Raw genomic sequence first — 20,408 nt, forward strand, 5'->3', positions numbered from 1 at the left:
CACGACCTCAACAGTCCCCCAATCTAGAAACCCCATAGCTCTACTCTTCTTCCTTCACCTGTCAACTCACACTCCCATTCCCCGCGCCCACCATCCCCAGCACCAACCCGTCCGGCCTATCAGGCGTGATCTTCCCAACGCCCACGGTGCCAAACTGATCATCCCGGACCTCAAACGCCGCCATCTGGAACCGGCCCGCTCGGTACAGATACAGCCACAGCCCCTGCAGCACGTTCATCACGATCCCGTACGTCAGGTGATGGTATCCGATCGGGAAGGTGGCGACGCCGAAGAAGCAGCCGGAGTAGCGGATGTCGGATTCGTAGGGGTCGTCGAGACGGGCCTGCTCGTGTCAGCTGGTGTTGCTTTGGGCTTGTGTGATGTGTGTATGGGCCGGCGGGGGAAGGGATGGGTACGACATGATGTACGTACGAGGGGTGTATCGTCCGCATCGTAGGCCTTGATGAACGCGGCCAAGGATTGCTGGGTGCGGAGGATGGTGCGACCGATATTGGGCTTCTGGATGGGGTTATCCTGGAGGCCGATACGGAGGAGGGTGCTGGTGTCTGGGACGCGGTATAAGACTATGCCTGCCGGATTCGAGGTGTTCAAGAAGAGGGCGAGCGCGTTGATGGATCTGTAGAGGAGATGCAGGGTCGTTAGTGAGAGTGGATTGGGGAAGAGTTGGGAAAACGGGGCTCACTCTTCGCTAGAGAGGGAGGGAATTGTGCGGAGATTCGGTGCAATAATGGTGTTCAAGGAAAGAGAAGCTGGATCGACAGCGGCAGGAGCCGCTTGGGCGCCGTAGAAGCTTTGGAGAAGGAGGAGCAAAAGGCACATGACCGGTAGCATGTTGATCAACGTTCATGCTTGAGAGGGATGTTCTCGGGGGTAACAGCATTCGAGAAGACCCTTAAGAATGTTGCGCATTGACTTTGAAGCGATAAACCCTTTCAAGGTCTCACGGTGCGAGTAAGTGTGGGGAGATAGAAAGCGACACGCGACAAGCGGAGAAGTGCACAAAAGAAGCCAACCATAACGACGCTACTGAAACCGAGAGTATAACTGTACATAGGCGTGAGCTTCGACCTAAAGATCGCATGAGAGAACGTATGGCTAGTATTCCCAACCCCACCCCAAATTCTTCGACACCACTGGTGCACCCACTAGCCCACCTCAGCATCTTCAAACCCCCATATCCATGTATTTTTTGGGAATTACTTGCTTCTCAAACGAAAAGGTCCAGCAACCCTACGTCGGGACTTTGGAATCAAGCTAATACACACGGAAAGCATCATCTTCCTGGCGCCATGCCAGATCGATGCAGCAACTCCCGGGCGGCATTCCTCCTAGCTCAAGTCTCCTTCATCCAGCGTTCTTGAAAAGATGCCAAACCCTCATCGTCTTCGATTTGGATGTCCGTACCGTCGCGGCAAGAGGCTCACTCATGATCTCTCCAGGCCCGATCAATTCCGATGTTCTCTGGCTGCGGTAGCATCCCTCCCTCATTCGAATCAATATATGGAGTCACAGATGCGTCCACGACAAAAGGGTCTGTGAAATTTCGCGATGCTTGTTGTTTTGGCAAAAAGAGCTGCCCTAGGTCATCTGGTGCACTGCTCGTGGACCTTGGAGCTATGCCAAAGACAGCAAAGCCAACGACTCGAGATGCTGACCAACATGGCCCTGTAAAGTGTCCTGGGACTTAACGCCGTCTGGGCAAAGGTTGCAAAATGGGCAAATATGGAAAATCGTATCCTCGCGTCGTCCGTTCACCTCCGCTTGCCAGGGGAGTTGCGAGCGCTCCATGCACCGCGGTGATCACGTCTCAAGTGCTCGATGTACGATTCAGCATCCACGAATGTCATTCTCTTGTGATCTGGACCCCAGCAGTCCCATTTCAAGGGCATGTGTGCCGATCGAATGTGCGCGATCCAACCGTCGAACGACCGGAAGATTCTTTGTGGCAAACAGCATTCTAGAAACACACAGATATAGGTCTCGAGGTCCTGCATGACATGGTGCCTTGATGGTTTAAACACTTGCAGCTCCACAATATAGAGGAGGCAAGAAATGGTCACCTCCAGTGTTTCCCAATCGACTTTTTAACTGGACACAGTATGTAGCAATAGGGACATTCAAACATGCCGTTGCTATCCACCTTGGGTACTGGGAGAAAGTCGAATCCTGCAATCTGAGGCGAGGAATCTGAAGTACTTGTAAAGACCTGAGAAGGGAAAGGTGATTCTTGGGGACGTAGTGGCTCAGGCACAATCTCTGAAGCAGAAATTCGGACAACCGATTACGAAGACTTTCATCAGCTTGCGGGTACTTACGATTCATGATCAGCGCCGCATTCGAAGATTGCGAAGTCATGTTGTTGTCGAGCTCGTCCATACCAGCGAAGGCCTCCACCTCTTGATCATGGTACCGAGACCCTGAATACCGAATGAGAGACGACAGTCCGTCCAAATCATAGATCTTTTAACTCACACAGGCTTTCGCGGCTGCAATATCAGCAGAAGGATCAACAACCCATTGGCTCGAGAGAAAGTCTGAAGAGGAACTCAAGGAGCTTGGTGGCAGGGTGGGAGAGTCATCGTCAGCTGCATCATTATTGAGGAGTACCTGTGGCTGGTCATGTTCTTCAGTAGCCTGTCTTGTAGGTATCGCGCAGAACCCTGCATGTCTGAATTCGGGATCAAGGGCCGCGATCACTGTTATACGATGAGCGTGTGCGGATGTGGCATTGGAGATTGCCATCGAAAAGTGCATTGTCCAAGGATAACTTACCGTAAAGGATATTCGCATGCAAACTTTCGAGCTTCCGAGTAACAAGCCATAGAGCTTCGAGTTGTATCTCAAGTGGTGCTCAATCGAAGCTTGTCCCAGAATGAAAACACCTTGACGCGGAGCCCACAAATTCAGAACGCTCATGTGATCTTCGGCTCATACTGTCCCGCTTTCGATCCATGCCTTGGTTGTCGCTTGCCCCTGCAACGTTGTTGTCGGAAGGTAGGAGGCGTTTGAAAAGGCAGAGGCAGGCATCTACACGATCTGCGATCGTGGCTTTGCCTATGCTCGCCATGGTAGAACAGCAAATTCAGGAAGAAGTGCAACTATCGATGCAAAGGCGAGAATGTACTCTTGTACGTGGATGGAGTTTATTTGAGATTGCATAAGACTGCAGGTGAAAAGTGAAGAATCTATTTCAAGTCGCTGGGGGACACGTATTATATAGGTCGCCGCTCGAGGGGCTGAAACAATACCAGAACTGGGAAGGGGGAATCCTCGATGCCGATGTTTCCAATGTTTCCATTTCATTCTAAGCGCCAATCCTCCCAATGCTTGTCAGGGTGGCTCCAGATTCGAGATCTTTGGCATTGGTAGCCATTGTACCTTCACCAGGTGCAGATAAACTCGACATCCAGGCACCCCTTCATACCAAACTTCGTGATGGGCCTACGTCCTTGCGGTTCCGGTGAAACAAAGGCTTGGAATATGGACGTTTGCGAGACCTTAGCACTTGAGTAGGCGGGATACCGACACAGTAGTCTAGATAACGTCGACCTACGAAGACTCATCTGTACCAGAGTAAGACTTTTTGTAGAGTAGATCATGTCTTGCAGACAGGGAGGATGAATATTGCGGGCCTTTGTTGAGTGCTGTACAGTTTGCTGTACATTTAATTTAGAGCACAGCTTGCAAAGCAAGGTGCAAATTGGAAAGGCCAGCCTGGCACAAGGTACCGAATAACTGATGGAGCCAGAAAAGATAGCAGGCTTTTAACTGCCAAGAAATCCCACTGGTTTTGCATACGCTAAAAATCAGTCATTCTCCCCTTGCATGAACACAGGCAACATATCTCTCTTGACACTTGATCACCTCGTCTTGACTCTCCACATGTCAGTCTTGACAACGAATTCCAAATCATGGCGCAGGAGCCGCCTTTGGATGAGATACAATGGCGATCTCCCAAGGCTCAGGAAATGGGCGGCATCCACACTAACACCGGTAAGTCACTGTAGAGTCGCCGCTTCCCAAGCTCCGTCAGCTCACTGGATGTCTCTGACAGTACTTCCCTACTTCGCCGAATCGCCGTTCTTCGATGCCACTTCCAACAACGCCATCCTGACTACGCAAGCGCTCTACAACCCCAACATGTTCTACATTATCCAGACTCGCGAAGCTTTTGAGGGCAGGTTGCGAACGATGCAAGGGCTGGAATTCATGGTCACCCATGACCCGTCTGAGAACGATTCCAAGCAAGACCATAGCGGGGTCTGGGTTATACGGAAGCAGAATAGGCGTAAGAGACAGGGCGCGCCGGACGAGGTCACGGGAATCAGCTCGTACTATGTGGTGGGGGAGAATGTTTACCTGGCGCCTTCGGTGGGGAATATCCTAGGTAGTAGGCTGGTATGTGCCATCGTACTGCTATTCATCGGCCGCGCTTACCTCGATGCGCCAGCTCTCGACAGTCGCCTCCCTCACCAAGCTACTCTCCACAGCGTCTTCCCTTCCCAGCTTCACCCCTTCGCTTGGCCATACATACCTCCCTCCAGTATCAAAAATTCCTACACCCGGTTCAAGCTTCCAGGCAACCCAGGCGAGCAAAGAGGGCACACCGATGCCGGCAGGAGGCACACCCTTGCCGGCAACGCAAGAGACTACTACCAGCGCGAAAACTTCTAAAGTTACTTCGGACATGGGCCTCCAAGGCGTCCACATGCTAGCGTACTCCTACGATCTATCTGACCGCTACGCAAACGAGTACATGGACGAGAATCCTATCGTGGGCGAGCCGGGGTCATTCAAGCTGTCGAAATCGCACAACACTTCTTTGACAACGTCTATGAATACGTCAAAAACCTCCAGCCAAGCCCAAGAAGTGTCGAAACCCTCAAGCCAATCACTTGAGGTGGCAACTCCGGCGAAGAGTGCAGCACCGACGCCGCAGCTGAAGACGGAGGACTTGCCAGCACCGCTCAGAAAATCAACAAAGAGCAGCGAGAAGAGTCCAACCACACCAGGAACCAAGGAGAAAAAGTCGAGGCGAAAGAGCAAAGCTGCCGGCGACAAAGGGGCAACAACGCCGAAAGCCACGACCCCTAAGCCTACTACGCCAGGATGATCACCACAGGCCTCGGAATCTAAACTTCGTTTTCTGGGATGCCTAGATACAAAAAAACTGGGTCCTCTGCGAAACAGGCAGCCGTCTGAAGATTGGCGCTCTGGCCAAATATAAAAAATGACACAGCAGAATACGGCCCTAGATTCCAGAGACCAGCGCTGTTGTCTACAACATCCCATCTATACTGCCGTTTGCATCTTCGATGCCATGGCCGTCATCGATATCAACCGCACAGCTGCAGTCCACGAAATCCTCCAGCTCCTCGCTCACAGTTTTCAACTTCTCTTTCACACTGGCTACACCTTCATGGCCAACGATATGTCTCGCGGGCGGATTGTCATGTCCGCCGATCGCTGTGATGGCATTGATCGTCTCCGCAAGAAGCGAAGACTGCATCTCGGGCGGAAGCTTCGGGTAGAGGGTTTGGATTCGGTCGCCTGCCAAAGAGGCAGGCTCATAGTTTCCATTCTGCTGGACAAGATCAAGACGATCTAACAGACCTCCAATTATACCCCTGAACAAAGGCGCCGGGTTGTTGTCCGGTGAATACTGGGGCATCGAGGGCGCAGATATGATCTTGTTGGTTAGGACACCAATTTCCATCGTAGGTTGGACGATAGTCATCTTGATATTGAAGGGAGCAATCTCATACGCGAGGCTATCGCAGAAGCCTTCAAGTGCCCACCCGGCAGCGCAATACATCCCTAAACCCGGAGTTCCCAGATGCCCGGCTGGACATTGTGTTAGTGCAGGCCTCACAAGCTGGGATATATGGACTGACTTATACCTGTCAATATCATTACATGTCCACTATTCCTTCTCCGCATCGTCGGTAATGCTGCCTTGATGCAATTGACAGGACCGAAGAAGTTGCTTTCGAATTGTTCCCGTACTAAAGTTTGTGTCCGTGGAGAGGCCGCGAGCTCTTCAACCGTGCCGACCAGCGCTGTAATAACATATCAGCACTCACTTACCCCACTCAAGCAATCAGTGTAGAGGCCAACCTTCGCTCGCGCAACATAGCAGAATATCCAACTTGCCAAATACCTCCACCGCCTCAGCAACAGCAGCTTGGCACAGTCCCATCACACTGTTCCCCCAGAATCAGCCCCTCCCTCTAACCCCCAAGCAGCCAGCCAAACAATCAAGCAACAAGGGGCCCTCACACCTCCCATCCAACTCCACCCCCTTACACCTCTCTTTCCATCCTTCCTCCTCACACTCCCGCCAGAATTCCCGGAACTCCTCTCCTCGCTGCGCATCCCCCTCTTCCTCCCCTCCGTCACCGTGCCCTTCTGCAAGGTGTCGCGGATTCAGGCCTGCGATCACGTTGTCGCCGTGGGAGAGCACTTGACGCGCGATGGCGATGCCGATGGGGGAGGTGCAGGCGGTGATGAGCCAGTTGCGGGGAGCGGGGTGAGGGGGGAAGGTGGGGTTTGGCGGGTGAGTGGTCGCGGGGGCGGGGGCAGGCGTCATTGTTAGAGGTGTTGGGGAAGCATGGTCGGTTGGATCTATAGGAGGATTTGAGGAGGAATGAGGCAGTGGTCGTAGGGAAGAATGCTTGTTGGAAAAGTACTTTAGCAAGAGAAGTGGGGGTGGAAGGTCAGAGCGGAGGCTTAGCGTCAAGCGCTTGCCGCAAGAGGCGCGCTGTTTGCATCCGTGCATCCCACACCGGAAGGCTCATCTTTGATTTCTTTCCATCTTTGTTCCCCTTGAGACGTTCTACTGCTACCTTTCGGGTGATGATTGAACTCTATGCATCCTTCAAACCTATTTTGATAACGGAAAGTACTCCGAAGATGGACCTGATTGTTCTGTTTCTTCGTCAAGTCGAACTCTGAAAGTCTTCCCTAATCTACCCGCGGATGTTCTAGAAGTGCGTAGCTGGAGTCATTGACTACCCTGCCCGATTTTCTTGGATCTATTCTTGTATCTTTGGGTCAGATACCTTAGACATGGTTTCGTCGACAGCATGCCGCGGAGCGCACTCATTGATCTCCGTTTGCTGCAGGCGTATTGATTGTCGTGTGTCTCTGGCATTGCCGTGTTTGCTGCTCTTTGCAACGATGTTTTGATCACTCATGCTCCGATCATGAAAAGTGCACTTCTCGTATTTGTAATTCCAATCTCGTTCAACCCCCGTGCCTTCTACTTTTATTGCAGGAGCTGGAGTTTCATCTTTGCACCCAAACTTTTTTCTTGTCATCTATTAGGAGTTTCAAGAAAATCCCCATGCCATGGCGACTTATGGGATCTCACAAGTTCTCCAACAGGACATTCTACAAATCGCGAATATGAGCTCGAGATTCACAACAGCAGATCCGCTAACAAACGTCATGTTAAGAGATCCACGCGGTGTATTTATGAGCCCCATAGAATCGCGCAGAGATGTGGCACTGCACAACTATAACAAGGGACTGATGGGTTCCATCGGACCCATCACAAATTCCTTTCTTTTGAAGTCATACAGTCACTGTGCGCCACAGCTCATTGAGGCTTCCGCCTGGATCCAACAATTTCATCCTAATCAATACTGGCACATTCCATGGAAAGACGAGCCGGGAACATTTGATATACCTCCCGACTGCGTGAATGCAAATCTTTACTACTATATTGAGAATGCTCTGCATACGAACCGGAAAACCTACATGCAGGGCAAAGAGCACTATTGTGTGTCCCTCATGTCTCTCATATACAAAACGTGATAAATGCTGATGCGACACTGAAGACATACGACAGCTCGATTTCAGAGTCTTCGAACTGCAAACACCAGGCAAAGAGGCGGCCAAATACCTGCTGGCGCGTATCAGCAAGATCCACCCGCAAGTGGACAAATACGCGCACTTCACTCTCGCACATCAAGACCTGCTCCAAGGCTTGGGATGGGAATACCTCGGCCACGTTGCTTTCAATCCGGAGTTCGCTCATGATGGCAGCCTCTTGACAGTTCCTCAAAGTACGAGAAGCTGGGTACTGAGAGGCGTGCCGCATTCGAACAAAGCGGCTGCGCCAGCGGTAAGCAATTCAGACCTGCCGCCGAAGCCAGACTTTGCAGGATTGGGTGATTCATATTTTGGGCGCTCTTTTTGTTGAGCAGAGAGTATTAACAAGCGCACAAAGTGCTATGGGTAGACGCTGGCATTCGAAAATAGCTGTATATAGTGTTCCTAGCTTTCTTCAAACGTTAGCAAAACAATTAGACATACGAATAACGTTATAGCGTCATAGTGCATGGGAATGAAACGACTTGAAGATTCGAGAAATTTTTACAAAGCCCCCAGAGAGAAGTATTCCAAGAAAGCAAAATCTCCATCGCCAATCACTGATACCTTTACAGTCAAATCCAAATTATCCAGCAGCATTGAGATCATGATCTAACCCATTTTTGACAAAATTGGTATAACATATACTTTATTGGGGTGGGAGCAATTGCTGATGCCAAGATTTCGCGCTTTTCTGAATGCGCTAAATTCTCTACCACCACCACTCCTCATCCTTTCACATCCTCTCGTTGCCAATATAATTCAAGTGTGAGCACCATGCATGATATTGGAAGACAGACTGATGACACCTCTATAGTCCGCTGGCCGGACAAGCTTTTCTCCCAATCGCGCTTATCAAGCCAGACGCCCCCCAACCTCATCTACTCAGTATGTAAAGTACCAAGTATACGAATCTTTTGTAGAATCTACTATACGACAGAATCGATGACTTTTCTTCATTGCTGTATATGATCGTCGCATCTTTCATTTTAGAAAATTTGAGAGGAAATGCCCCACGCCACCACCCACCGCGTCCTCTTCATCGACGCCTATGATTCTTTCACTAATAACATCATCGCTCTCCTCGAAACGAATCTCCGCGTCGAAGTCACAACTATCAAAATCGATGAACCTATCCGGAACTTGGCAGAGTTCCTAAGACCGTTCTCCGCAGTCGTCGCGGGACCTGGTCCCGGCGACCCGAGGAATTCTAAGGACGTAGGGTGGGTTCAAGAGCTGTGGAAGCTTGGAAACCAGGATTTATTGCCGGTCCTGGGAATCTGTCTTGGGTTTCAGAGTCTCGTGCTGGCTTTTGGGGGAACGATTGATAGGTTAGGGGAGCCGAGACATGGGATTGTGAGGAGGGTTAGGGGAAATGGGGAAAATATCTTTCAGGGGGTGGAGGAGGTAGAAACGGTTCAGTATCATTCCCTTTACGCTTCTCTTGGACCGGAGGGCAAGCATGAATGGACAAGGTCCTACGAAGCAAGAAGTTCATTACTCAAATGCTCGGATCTCCGACCTTTGGCTTGGGACTACGAAATGGACAATGCCGGAGACCGCACAGAGGACGCCATGTCTTCCAATCCGCCGCGAGTCTTGATGGCTGTAGAGCACAAGTCAAAGCCGTTCTTTGGGATACAGTTCCACGCAGAATCTATTTGCTCGAATAACAATGCCCGAAAGGTCATTGAAGCATGGTGGGAAATTGCAAAGAGATGGAGAAGGCCACGCCGAGACATTGGAACTTTGCCGAGTTCACCCCGTTCGTGTTACGCAGACCTTGGAATCGTTCAGATTGACTCGAAGGACGAGAATTCGCTATCAAAATATCGAAGAGTAATTGATGACTCGAAGATTCCTTCGAATTCAATCAGTGACGTCCGCAATGGAGCAAAGCACGGCCCAAATCTCCTGGAAGACCTGAAGGGATCCAACGGTGCCTATCCATCGCAAGGTCACCGTCAAAAAAGCAAAGTCCGGGTTGAAACACGAATTATAGATGTGGGGAAAGCCACTGTACCCTCGATTTGTGAGACTCTCGGCTTGACTGACGGAGAAGCGATTATCCTGGACTCCGAAATGCACCAAAGGCATGATGTGGGAGAGCACAGCATCATCGGCATCATATCCACAGACTCCATGCATTTCGATTATAATGTTGGCACGAATGAGGTCCGCCGAGTCCACAATCAATCGAGCGACACAATCGATCTTCGACGCTGTGGAGGGAGTATCTTCTCATACTTGAAAACTTTCATGGCTCAGTACAAGGTCGAAAGTTCCAACACAGGGGTTCCCTTTTGGGGCGGTCTCATGGGATTTATCAGCTATGAAGCATGTCTTGAGACCATTGGCATCACCCACTCGCAACGCCGCACCGAAAACGACTTCCAAAGACCGGATTTAAGTTTCAAGTTCGTCGAACGAAGTATTGTAATTGATCATTTCCACCAAAAGATCCATGTCCAAACAATCAAGCCCGATGATCAAGACTGGCTTGATAAGACTACCTTGCGATTAAACAGCACAAGACCTAAAACCCCATTATTTTCGCACCCAGATCCTCTCTGTTTCAATGCTCAAATGTCACTCCCCGACGCCGCCTCCTACCAGTCCAAAGTCCGAGCCTGCCAATCCGCAATCCGAGCCGGCGACTCCTATGAGCTCTGCCTGACAAACCAAGCCACCATCCATCCCCAGAACCGTCTTCCAACCTGGCCACTCTACCTCCGCCTTCGCCAACTCAACCCAGCTCCCTTCTCCGCCTACGTGCGTCTCGGAAAATTGACCCTTCTGTCCAGCTCACCCGAGCGATTCTTGCGGTGGTCGCGACCAACAGAGTCGTCAGGTTCCAAGACCAATGACGCATTTGACCGCAAAGAGAAGACCATCAGTTGTCAATTCCGCCCCATCAAGGGCACAGTGAAGCGCCAACCTGACCCCAACACTCCACCACTTACCCTCGCGGAAGCAACAGCTCAGCTCGCAACACCCAAAGAGCGCGCGGAGAATCTGATGATTGTGGATTTGATACGGCACGATCTCCACGGCGTAGTGGGGTCGGGAAGGGTCAGTGTGCCGAAGTTGATGGCGGTGGAGGAGTACGCTACGCTCTTCCAACTCGTCAGCGTTGTCGAGGGAAGTCTCATCGTTGAAGACGGCGATGACAGAGACACCAGCAACGGAAACGACGGAACTGACAGTCTCCGCACCGACAACACCCCCAATCACCCCAGCATGGGAAAGACCACGCAGAGCACCCACGCAGCCAAAACAGGCATCGACATCCTCGCCGCCTCCCTCCCACCCGGCAGCATGACCGGCGCCCCGAAACTGCGCTCCTGCCAGATCCTCCGCTCCCTCGAGAACCGCCCTCGCGGTGTATACTCCGGCGTACTCGGCTACATGGACGTAGGCGGCGGTGGCGATTTCTCCGTCGTCATCCGCAGCGCCGTGCGATGGGATCACGATGCCCGTCCCAAGCGCGAAGCGAGTGGAGAAAACGGCGTCGTTGGAAATGACAATGTTACAGATGGAGACGGAGGGAACGAAGCTGAGGGCGACGAATGGACGATCGGGGCAGGGGGCGCGGTGACGAGTCTCAGCTCCGAGGAGGGGGAGTGGGAGGAGATGCTCGCGAAGCTGAGGAGTACATTGCGGCTTTTCGAAGGAGATGGATGTGGTGGAGAGGGAGGGGGTAAGTAGAGTAGGTCTGCTGAGAAGTGTGCACAGGGCTGTTTCTGTTATTCCCTTGAATTTGGGACGAGAGGATCAACCATTAGGCGTATAAGGGTGTAAAATGTCATTTTGGAAAGCGCCAACCCTTCAACAACTGGGCACGAGGGGATGAGATCGGAAAACTTGGGCATTTAACATGTGAGATAAATACCAATGGGGGATTTTTGTTTTCGGAGGCCGGGAGTTTCAACATAAAGGTTGCGTGCGATCGATCGATTCAGGGTGTTCAGCCTTCAACATACTGTAAAGGATACTAAGGAAGACATGACAATCGGAGGCCGTGTTTGTAAAGAGGTGTGGATAGAGAATATAACAAACCTCATACTGAACGAACGTTGTCTGTCAATTGCCGCCTCAATACGGATCTTCGAATCAAGGATGGACGATGCTAATAACTCAAGTGTCAAGCCTCCTTCGTGCTTTAGATAATGGATAGATCCCGAAGCGATGCGCATTTTTGCCTGTTCAGAAGCCTGATATAATAGATATAAGCCAGCAGATCAAATGCATACCCATCCCGTTCATAGCTCCTCATATCATGAAAATACGTCAATCCAAGGGTTATAACATGTAAGCCACTCGACCTCCCAATCACCGTTCGTCATGTCCCAGCTCATACGGACCTTGAGAGAACGGTGGGTTCATCGAAGCTCCCATCATGCCCTGTTGCTCACTGCCCACCGGCTTGCGCAACGGTGCCTGCTGCACCCCACTGCTCATCCTGCCGTCAATCTCCGCAGCGCTCGGACTTCCACCCGGCATCATCTGGTGTTCAATTCCATGCCCGCCGGCTGGTACGCCCGGGTTTCCCATCGTCCCGTCCACCTCTGTTGGCGCACCATGTGTCACGGCAGTTGGGACGCTCGGATTCCCCATTGTTCCATCCACTTCTGTAACCGTAGGGGAGAGAGGTGGTTTATAATAGCTTTGCCTTTGCTCTGGCTCACTTGGCCGCGGGGAAAAAGGGCTAGTAGTTGCTAGGCTAAAGCGTGGGTCGTTTGCGCCGGTGGACTGGGGCGAGACGGCTGAAGCTGGTGGAGGAAAGTACGGCTGGGCTTGTTGATGGGGACCAGGGTATTGTGTATATTGCTGTTCGTGCTGGGGGACGGATTGGTAGCCGTCAAAAACTTTTGGTGGTGGTGGTTGTTGTGCTTGCTGTTGCATGGGAGGTGGGAAGTATGTAGGAGGAGTTGAAGCGGCGGCGATCCTTTTACGCCGGCGGACGCGGATGCAGCAGAATACGACAAGGCCGATTATCAATGCACCAATGATGGCGACACCAGCTGCGATGCCGTCGATTGCGCCTTGAGCGAGACCGCTGTGAGAGCCCGGATTTGAACCTGAGCTTGATCCCGAGTATGAGGCTGAAGTTGATTGTGAGGCTAAGCCTGTGTCGCTGTTTGTAGGGGTGGCTGCGAAGGAGTCGAGATAGGCAGAGGCGGTGAAGCCGAAGGGGTTTGTTGTGGCATCGGATGCAAGGGTGCTACCAATGGCGGTTATGTAGAAGTCGTTCAAGAACTCGACGTCCTGAATGGGCATCGATGTTACCATGCAGTCGAAGAGGGTGGTATCGCCAGGGAATGCGTAGGTGCCGCAGAAAGGTTCGAGTGCATCGCTGGAGAAAGTATCCATCAGCAAAGCTAGAAGAAGAAGCGTAGGAGATTCGTTGCACACCATTTTCTTATCGCCGGGTCTAGCTGGCACGGTTGGTCGCATTCATATTGATAATTGACACAGGTGGTGTAGAGCGCTGAGCAAATTCCCGTGGTAGCTGTACAGCAGCCAATTGCTTCGCCCGAGTTGACGCAAGTCAAGCCAATGCTGCAGGAGAGAGGATCATCTGCGCGACAAGTTAGGCGGTGACATCAAGCCGGTGACGACGCATCTACTCACCATAGATGCCATTGACGAAACCGCACCAATTCGCGGGCGGGGGATATTGCACATTCTCTCTTTTTAGGAGCTCTTGCGGTATCCCATTTGAGCCGGGAGCTTCAGTCGGTCGCGGCGACACCCCGGCTATAGCCATCAGGCCAACAGGTGTAGGCATCGGTCCTATCCATGGCATAGCGATAGCGATCCGCCAGAGCAGCAACGCGTAAAGGATTACTCTGTTCGCAGCCATTGTCGCGGGAGCTCACAATTTCACCAAGATGCCCGATGATGACTGTTGGGCATAGAGTGTAGGAGGGAAGGGCGAGGAGAGGAAGGTGTAGAGCCCCTCCATGGCTCCTCGACGGCAGCGGCTCCAGGAGTCCAGCCTCGTCTGGCCATGCGTGCGAGGGTGGACTAGCAACGAGGTTAGGAAGCTGAATTGGGCAATTTTGAGCGATTCTAAATCTTTGACTTGCATGAGTGTGCCTAGCAGACCAATCATGGCCCCCAATGCTCGATCTAGCCGCAGTAGAGCGGGTGAATTAGCAGGATAGTGTCTGGTGTGCCGAACGGGTTGGAGCTGTAGCCTTGGAGACCATGGTACGACTCAGGATCTGGTTCTGCATCGGTAGTAACGTTCTGAGCTCCAGCTTCAGCTCACCAATGTCATATCTATCGCAATGTGGGCGAGGAGAAGGGAGAAGAGCGATGGTGGGAGTCGAGGGAGTCGAGTGAACTTGTGGGTGACAGAATGGCAGAACCCTGCGTCGATCTTTCTCGTCTACTGTTACTACTTTGGGTTAGCGCGATATCTCCTCTAATGAAAATTGTTCCCGTGCAATAACGATCTGAGTCCCGCTACAACCTTCGCAGAACCTTCAGATATTCTGTTCGAGTCACTGCTCTTTAAAACACTCGGCTAGATCCATGAAGTACAGAGGGAGCCCCAATGTCCGGGAAGCAGACCTGCACCATCGTACCCAATAAGAATGTCGCAGTGAGTTCGAGATCTTTGCAGCAATAGAGTGAGGAAGAAGACTCGGCCGCGCGAGATCTCAACATGCAGGTCAAGACCTTAGGGCGTAACAAGCACCTCGATAATGGCCCATCAGTGTCACTTTGCGTGGGGATTTTGCAGTGTTGGACTACGGTGACCAGTCCCACGCCCTTCACAGTGTCTACAAATGGGTAGGCCGTCCCACGGTACCGCCCCGGGCTCTCTCGTACAGGTAACGCCATTGACTTGGGACTTGATGCGAGAATTCTTACGACTGATTGCAGCTCGATCAGGCGGGACCTTGTGATTCGGTGTTAAGAAGAGAACATCAATATTTGGAGATAAACATGATACCCCTTTTTTTTGCCAAACATGTTACAATCATACGTCAACCACGCAAGTTGAATTTGCCCTTGCTTGTTTCCCTTGCCGTGCATGACCTTCCGAAATGGCCTGTCTTGTACGCTGTCTGAGCGGGCTATCCGTTCCCCGGGTGACCTCTCGAAAAGGAGCTAACGGCACTCCACGGGTCTTCCTGAGGGTTTCCCTCCAACCACCTTGACATCTTGTCATAGATTTCGACGGAATTGTAGTGCTTGTTCTTTCTAGTGCCAGAGTCTGAGCGATTGGTCGGCGAGTCTTGCTTCAATCTTTCATGGTCCAAGTTAGCGTCTCCTGTATGACGTTGGACGGAAGCACTTTGAGGTTACTCACGAAGCGGTCTCATGCTGGCCCTCCCTTGCTTGAGTGTCGTCCCCTGGTCCCCTAGCTACTTTGCTCTTCTCTTTGCCGTGGCCTGTGACATGTTCAGCAGTGTCATACGGCCGGGCCAGTCTCATGTCTACTTGACGGGATGTCTTTACCCGAGTTGCCCATGTTTGCAAGAATTGTCAGTGGGACAAGTCCGAAGTCTTGAGTGAATGATGGTGTCTCGTGCAGGACTTTGTGAGAGGTATATTCTAGCAAACCCCAAGGATGTGGGTTTCTTTGGCTAGATGGAACGGATTGAGGAGGAATCGGTCAGGACCACAGGCCATAAGGGCCAGAAAGAGTGAATTGACACGTCTGGCGAGTGTCCATGAGAGTGTTTGCCTTGTTCGCAGGGATCAGAAAGGGGTGAATCCGACGTAATGAGGCCCCTCAAAAGTGCAAGAGGATGTTAGGAAAGATCACTGTATCAGCTGCAACGCATCGTGCGTAAGATCTCACACATTCTAGAGCAGGAGTCATCGCCTCGGGCTTTGGATCACAGTGGAATCCTTGCAACCAATTGAGTGGTACCACGCGTTTATTTCAGTACTATGGCTGGTTGCGTCTGCCATTGAAAGCCTGATGTGTAATCATCTGTCTCTCGAGATACTGAGACTTTGGTCTGAAGGATATCAAAATCCTATGATGTAGGGATCAAGGGTTCCTAGGCACAAAAATATCATTGGTCAAATCCTACTGCACTTGTGAGGATTCGGTCGGTTTAAGGTAACGCAGAATGGTGCCCTACGTAGTGCTCGTAAATAGTGAGGCTATACATAAAATAACGTATATATAAGTAGATATATAGATAGATAATTAGATATATCTAATACTAGAATAGCTAAGACCTTTTTAGATATATAAATAATTTAAAAAAAGGCTTTTTAGCGCTAGAAAACTCTTATATCTAAGCGATATATTCTAGAGTAAAATAAAATTATATATAGATATAGATAAGTAAAAGAAAAATAATATAGCTTTAAAGAAGATAAAATTAAATAAAGAGCTATTAATAGATATAAAATAGATGGCTATATAGCTCATATTAGATATCTATTCTTAATTTCTTATCGAGATATTAATAGAGGTATTAATAAGAGTATTAATAGCGAATAACTAATTAAATAGCTATTAACGCTATAATCTTATAATGAATCTACTAATTTATAATCTTAATTCTTATTATTACGATTAGTATTCGTAAATAGTAAGATTATATAAAAAATAATATATATATAAGTAAATATATAAATAGATAATTAAGTATATTTAATATTAAGATAATTAAAATCTTTTTAAATATATAAATAATTTAAAAAAAGATCTCTTAGCGCTAGAAAACTTTTAAATAACTTAAAACGTTATTTAAAGAGAGTAAAGGTCTTAAGAAGAACTTTTAACGATATTTATTATAGTAAATAATAAAGATTAATAATACTAGCGCGAATGGATTAGAAGATATTAATATTATAATAATACTCTAAATATATAGATTAAGTAAGTAATAATATATAGGCGATAGAAATCTAACTTTTAATAATTTAGTAATTAAATCTTATTATTACTAAGATCGACGTTATATATTAATATTATAATCTCTCTATAAAAGAAATAATCTAAATAATAATTCTTAATATTAAATAACGTTAATATCTCGCGAAGGTTATTAATAACGATTTTTCTAATAAAGAAAAAGCCTCTTAGTTAAAATAGCGATATATTAAATAAAGCTTTCTATCTAAAGAGATAATATAAGACTTTAATTACGTATATATTATCGCTTAATATAATTATAAGTATAATTTTATAACGAAATAAATTTATTTTAGATATTAAAAGTATAAGTTTTAGATAATTATTAAATAGTCTTATTAAGCGATATATAAGAAATTATTCGCCGAAGTTCTTTTATTAAAGATCTCGCTTATTATAAGTAAATTTATCTACGCGTAGAAATATCGCGAAGGTAAGATAAAAGAAGATATATAGAGTCGCCTTAGTATGAGTTAATTTATTAAAATAAAAAAGAATTTAAAGTAATAGATTCTTAATAATTAAACGCCTTTCTTTCGTATTAGCTTTATTACGAAAATATTAACTATCTATAATAATACGTTATAATTAAGAATAATAAAATATTAAGAGATTATTAAATCTTATATTTATATAGATTAATTTAAGATTAATAAGATATATCTTTATAGATTTCGACTTAATATAATAAATATTTAGATTAATAATTTAGTTTATAAGAGTATTTATAGTTATTAAAAAGAGAGATTAAATCTTTATAAGTGCGTAATAGATTATATAGAATCTTATTAAAGTTATATATATCTTTCTAATTTTAATAATAAATTCTTATTAGAGAAGTTATATAGTCTCTCGAGATAGTATAATCTAATTATATTAATATTCTAATAGATCTTATTCTATTTTAGCGAAGATATAAGATCTTTTAGCTATAGATATATATTAATAATTTTTTAATATTAAAAATATAATAGATTATCGACTAGCTAATTAGTCTTTAAGAAAATCTAAATAAATATTATTATAATATTATAAGTAATTATTAATATAGCTATATCGCGTAATAAGATTATAATTAATCTATATATAAAGGATTTATATAATTTATTAATATATGCGTTATTATCGTAGTAGAGAATTAAGCGAGATTCTTATAATTAATATAGCTATAGCTTTATCGCGTAATAAATAACCTTTATTTCTTTAAATTATATATCTTTAAAACGATAACGTATAGCTATTTTAATATTAAAAATGTCTTTAAATTAAATTAATTAAATATAATCGAGATAGTCTAGAATATAATCTCTTATATCGAATATTCTAGATATATCGATTTATATATATTATATAACTCGACTATTAATATAACGTATTAAGGCGACGCTATTTTAATACTTTAAAAAGATATTTTATTATAATAAGTCTATTCTTATATCGCTTATAATTTATATAATTATTATAGATCTTCGAAGAGTATTAAAAAGTCGTTTTAAGAATACTCTTTTTAAAATTATAATTTTAATAGTAAAAGAGAGAAAGCTAATCGCTAACTCGAGCTTTTAATATAAGATAATTATTCTTTTTAAAAGGTTTTTAATTATAATTCTCGTCTTAACTAGCTTATTCGAGAAGAGTCTCGCCTATATACAAATATTATCGAATTCGATTTCTAGAAACTCGACTATAAAATTTATAATATTCTTTATATAATTAATTTAAAGATCTAATTCGCTATATAGCTAGTCGAACTGCTAGGCGTATATAATTATATTATTATTTAATAAAAGAATTATAAAGAAATCGTCTAACTAATAAAGTATTACTTTTTATAGAAGAATCGCGATTAAAATTTAAATAAGGGTCTTTATAAAGAGATTAAATAGAAATAATAATATATATAATTTAAATAATAGATATCGTTCTTTCTAATAGCGTTTATCGTAATTAAAATTAAATAGTTATTAATTAGATATAGCGACGAATATATATCTAAAGACGTCTTTAAGATTTCTTTTAACGAATTAGACTTTTAAATCTTTCTATAATAATATTACTATTATATTATTATATATAATATATTCTAATATACTCTACTTTATCTAAATATTATTATTAATTAAATAATCGTATAAAAATAAAAGATTATAAATTCGTTTTTAATCTTTATTATATTTTAATATTAAATCGAGTAACGAATAGATATAATAAGACTTATTTTAAGAATTAACCTCGATTAGACGATATTATTAAAGCTATTTTTAAAGATTCGCCGATAGTATTTAAAGTATTTAATATATTAATAAATAATTTTAACTGCGATAAGTTAGGATATAATCTCGAAAATCTATCTTAACGCTCTTTCGAAGAATAGTCGAAATGATTTTAGTAAATATTAGATTTAGATAATCGTTTAATTATTTAGATTAATTATTAACTATTAATAATTTTTAATAAAGTAAATTCGAGTTTAGTAGATTATATAGCGCGTATAAGAATTTCTTAGATATATACTATAGCGATTAAAGTATCTATAAATACTCTAGAAATTATTCTATTTTAATAATATAATTATTTAATAATAAATAATTAAAGTTATTTATAGCTAAGTTTAGAGCCTTAAAGTATTTATCTATTAAATAATTTTATTAATAAATTATATAGATATATAAGTAGATATAGCGCTCGCGAAAATAGCTATCTCTATTAAAATTCTTATAAATTTTAATTTCTTTAATAATAATAAGCTTACTAAGATTAGACGCATCGATATTTAACTTATTATTATTTATATAAATCTCTTTAAATATAAAAAGATCTCTATAGCTCTAATTATTCGCTTTTTATATTTTAAGATTATTTTAATTACTTTAAATATATATAATAATAAAGGCGAGGTAGTAAGCGAGAATAGAGTTAAATCTATAGGTGATAAATAGTCGTAGTAAGCGAATAGTATACGTATATAGAATCTTATTTAAGCCTTTCTTCACACTCACATATATAAAGCGATTAACGACTATCGAGTATATATAAAAGTAATATATTATATAATTATAGCTATTAATATTCTTATTCTTCTTAGTTAAGATAGTATATATATAAGCTAATTTAGCGAAATTTTTAATCTTAAAGATCTCGAAGAAGATTTATTTAAAGTATTTAATATTTATACTTCGAAATCTTTTAATAATATTAAAAAAGAGCTTCTTATCTTTTATATAACGAAAGAAGACTTTTCTTCTTTTCTCTTAGTTCGATTTAGAGTTAGATAAATCTGAATTCGATATATTCGAATAATAATAACGATAATTACGACTATAGCGATGATAGTAATAGCGTAATTTATAAACTTTACCCTCGTAAAAATAGCGATTATTTCGCTTCTCTTAGATCTTAAATAGTTAAGCTATTAATTTTTAAAGATTTACTTTAATAATAAATAAAGGCGTTTTATCTATCTAATTCGGGCTTATAATATTTAATAACGTATTACGTATAAGAATATTCTTATAAAGAGAAGATATTTTAATCTTAATAGTCTTAAAAGCCTTTTTAGTCTTAAAGGTCTTATTAACCTTATTAGCTACGTTAAAAGTCTTTTTAATAATTTTAA

At 44.6% G+C, this 20,408-nt stretch overlaps 7 protein-coding genes across 7 annotated transcripts; 2 read left to right on the forward strand and 5 right to left on the reverse strand.

The window, feature by feature from the left end:
- Window positions 1-61: 61 nt before the first annotated feature.
- Window positions 62-840, reverse strand: HO133_000064 (uncharacterized protein; the record flags this gene model as incomplete). The annotated part of the gene is made up of 3 exons (XM_037291004.1): window positions 62-343; window positions 433-637; window positions 704-840. The coding sequence occupies 3 exons, from the start codon at window positions 838-840 to the stop codon at window positions 62-64; spliced, it is 624 nt and encodes a 207-aa protein (XP_037152439.1).
- A 1,644-nt stretch (window positions 841-2,484) lies between these two features.
- HO133_000065 (uncharacterized protein) lies at window positions 2,485-3,088 on the reverse strand (the record flags this gene model as incomplete). Its single annotated transcript, XM_037291005.1, has 2 exons — window positions 2,485-2,717; window positions 2,956-3,088. 2 exons carry the CDS (start codon window positions 3,086-3,088, stop codon window positions 2,485-2,487), a joined length of 366 nt encoding a protein of 121 aa, XP_037152440.1.
- Window positions 3,089-3,932: 844 nt separating this feature from the next.
- On the forward strand, window positions 3,933-5,134 carry HO133_000066 (uncharacterized protein; the record flags this gene model as incomplete). Its single annotated transcript, XM_037291006.1, has 3 exons — window positions 3,933-4,014; window positions 4,076-4,419; window positions 4,472-5,134. 3 exons carry the CDS (start codon window positions 3,933-3,935, stop codon window positions 5,132-5,134), a joined length of 1,089 nt encoding a protein of 362 aa, XP_037152441.1.
- Window positions 5,135-5,299: 165 nt separating this feature from the next.
- Window positions 5,300-6,610, reverse strand: HO133_000067 (uncharacterized protein; the record flags this gene model as incomplete). Its single annotated transcript, XM_037291007.1, has 4 exons — window positions 5,300-5,865; window positions 5,916-6,080; window positions 6,139-6,224; window positions 6,303-6,610. 4 exons carry the CDS (start codon window positions 6,608-6,610, stop codon window positions 5,300-5,302), a joined length of 1,125 nt encoding a protein of 374 aa, XP_037152442.1.
- Window positions 6,611-7,371: 761 nt separating this feature from the next.
- On the forward strand, window positions 7,372-11,604 carry HO133_000068 (uncharacterized protein; the record flags this gene model as incomplete). Its single annotated transcript, XM_037291008.1, has 3 exons — window positions 7,372-7,804; window positions 7,863-8,149; window positions 8,902-11,604. The coding sequence occupies 3 exons, from the start codon at window positions 7,372-7,374 to the stop codon at window positions 11,602-11,604; spliced, it is 3,423 nt and encodes a 1,140-aa protein (XP_037152443.1).
- Window positions 11,605-12,228: 624 nt separating this feature from the next.
- On the reverse strand, window positions 12,229-13,762 carry HO133_000069 (uncharacterized protein; the record flags this gene model as incomplete). Its single annotated transcript, XM_037291009.1, has 3 exons — window positions 12,229-13,252; window positions 13,312-13,477; window positions 13,531-13,762. 3 exons carry the CDS (start codon window positions 13,760-13,762, stop codon window positions 12,229-12,231), a joined length of 1,422 nt encoding a protein of 473 aa, XP_037152444.1.
- A 1,225-nt stretch (window positions 13,763-14,987) lies between these two features.
- Window positions 14,988-15,348, reverse strand: HO133_000070 (uncharacterized protein; the record flags this gene model as incomplete). The annotated part of the gene is made up of 2 exons (XM_037291010.1): window positions 14,988-15,159; window positions 15,224-15,348. 2 exons carry the CDS (start codon window positions 15,346-15,348, stop codon window positions 14,988-14,990), a joined length of 297 nt encoding a protein of 98 aa, XP_037152445.1.
- Between the last annotated feature and the right edge of the window lie 5,060 nt (window positions 15,349-20,408).

This window comes from Letharia lupina, assembly GCF_014066315.1.
Source record: "Letharia lupina isolate WasteWater1 chromosome Unknown contig_10, whole genome shotgun sequence".
NCBI lineage: Eukaryota > Fungi > Ascomycota > Lecanoromycetes > Lecanorales > Parmeliaceae > Letharia > Letharia lupina.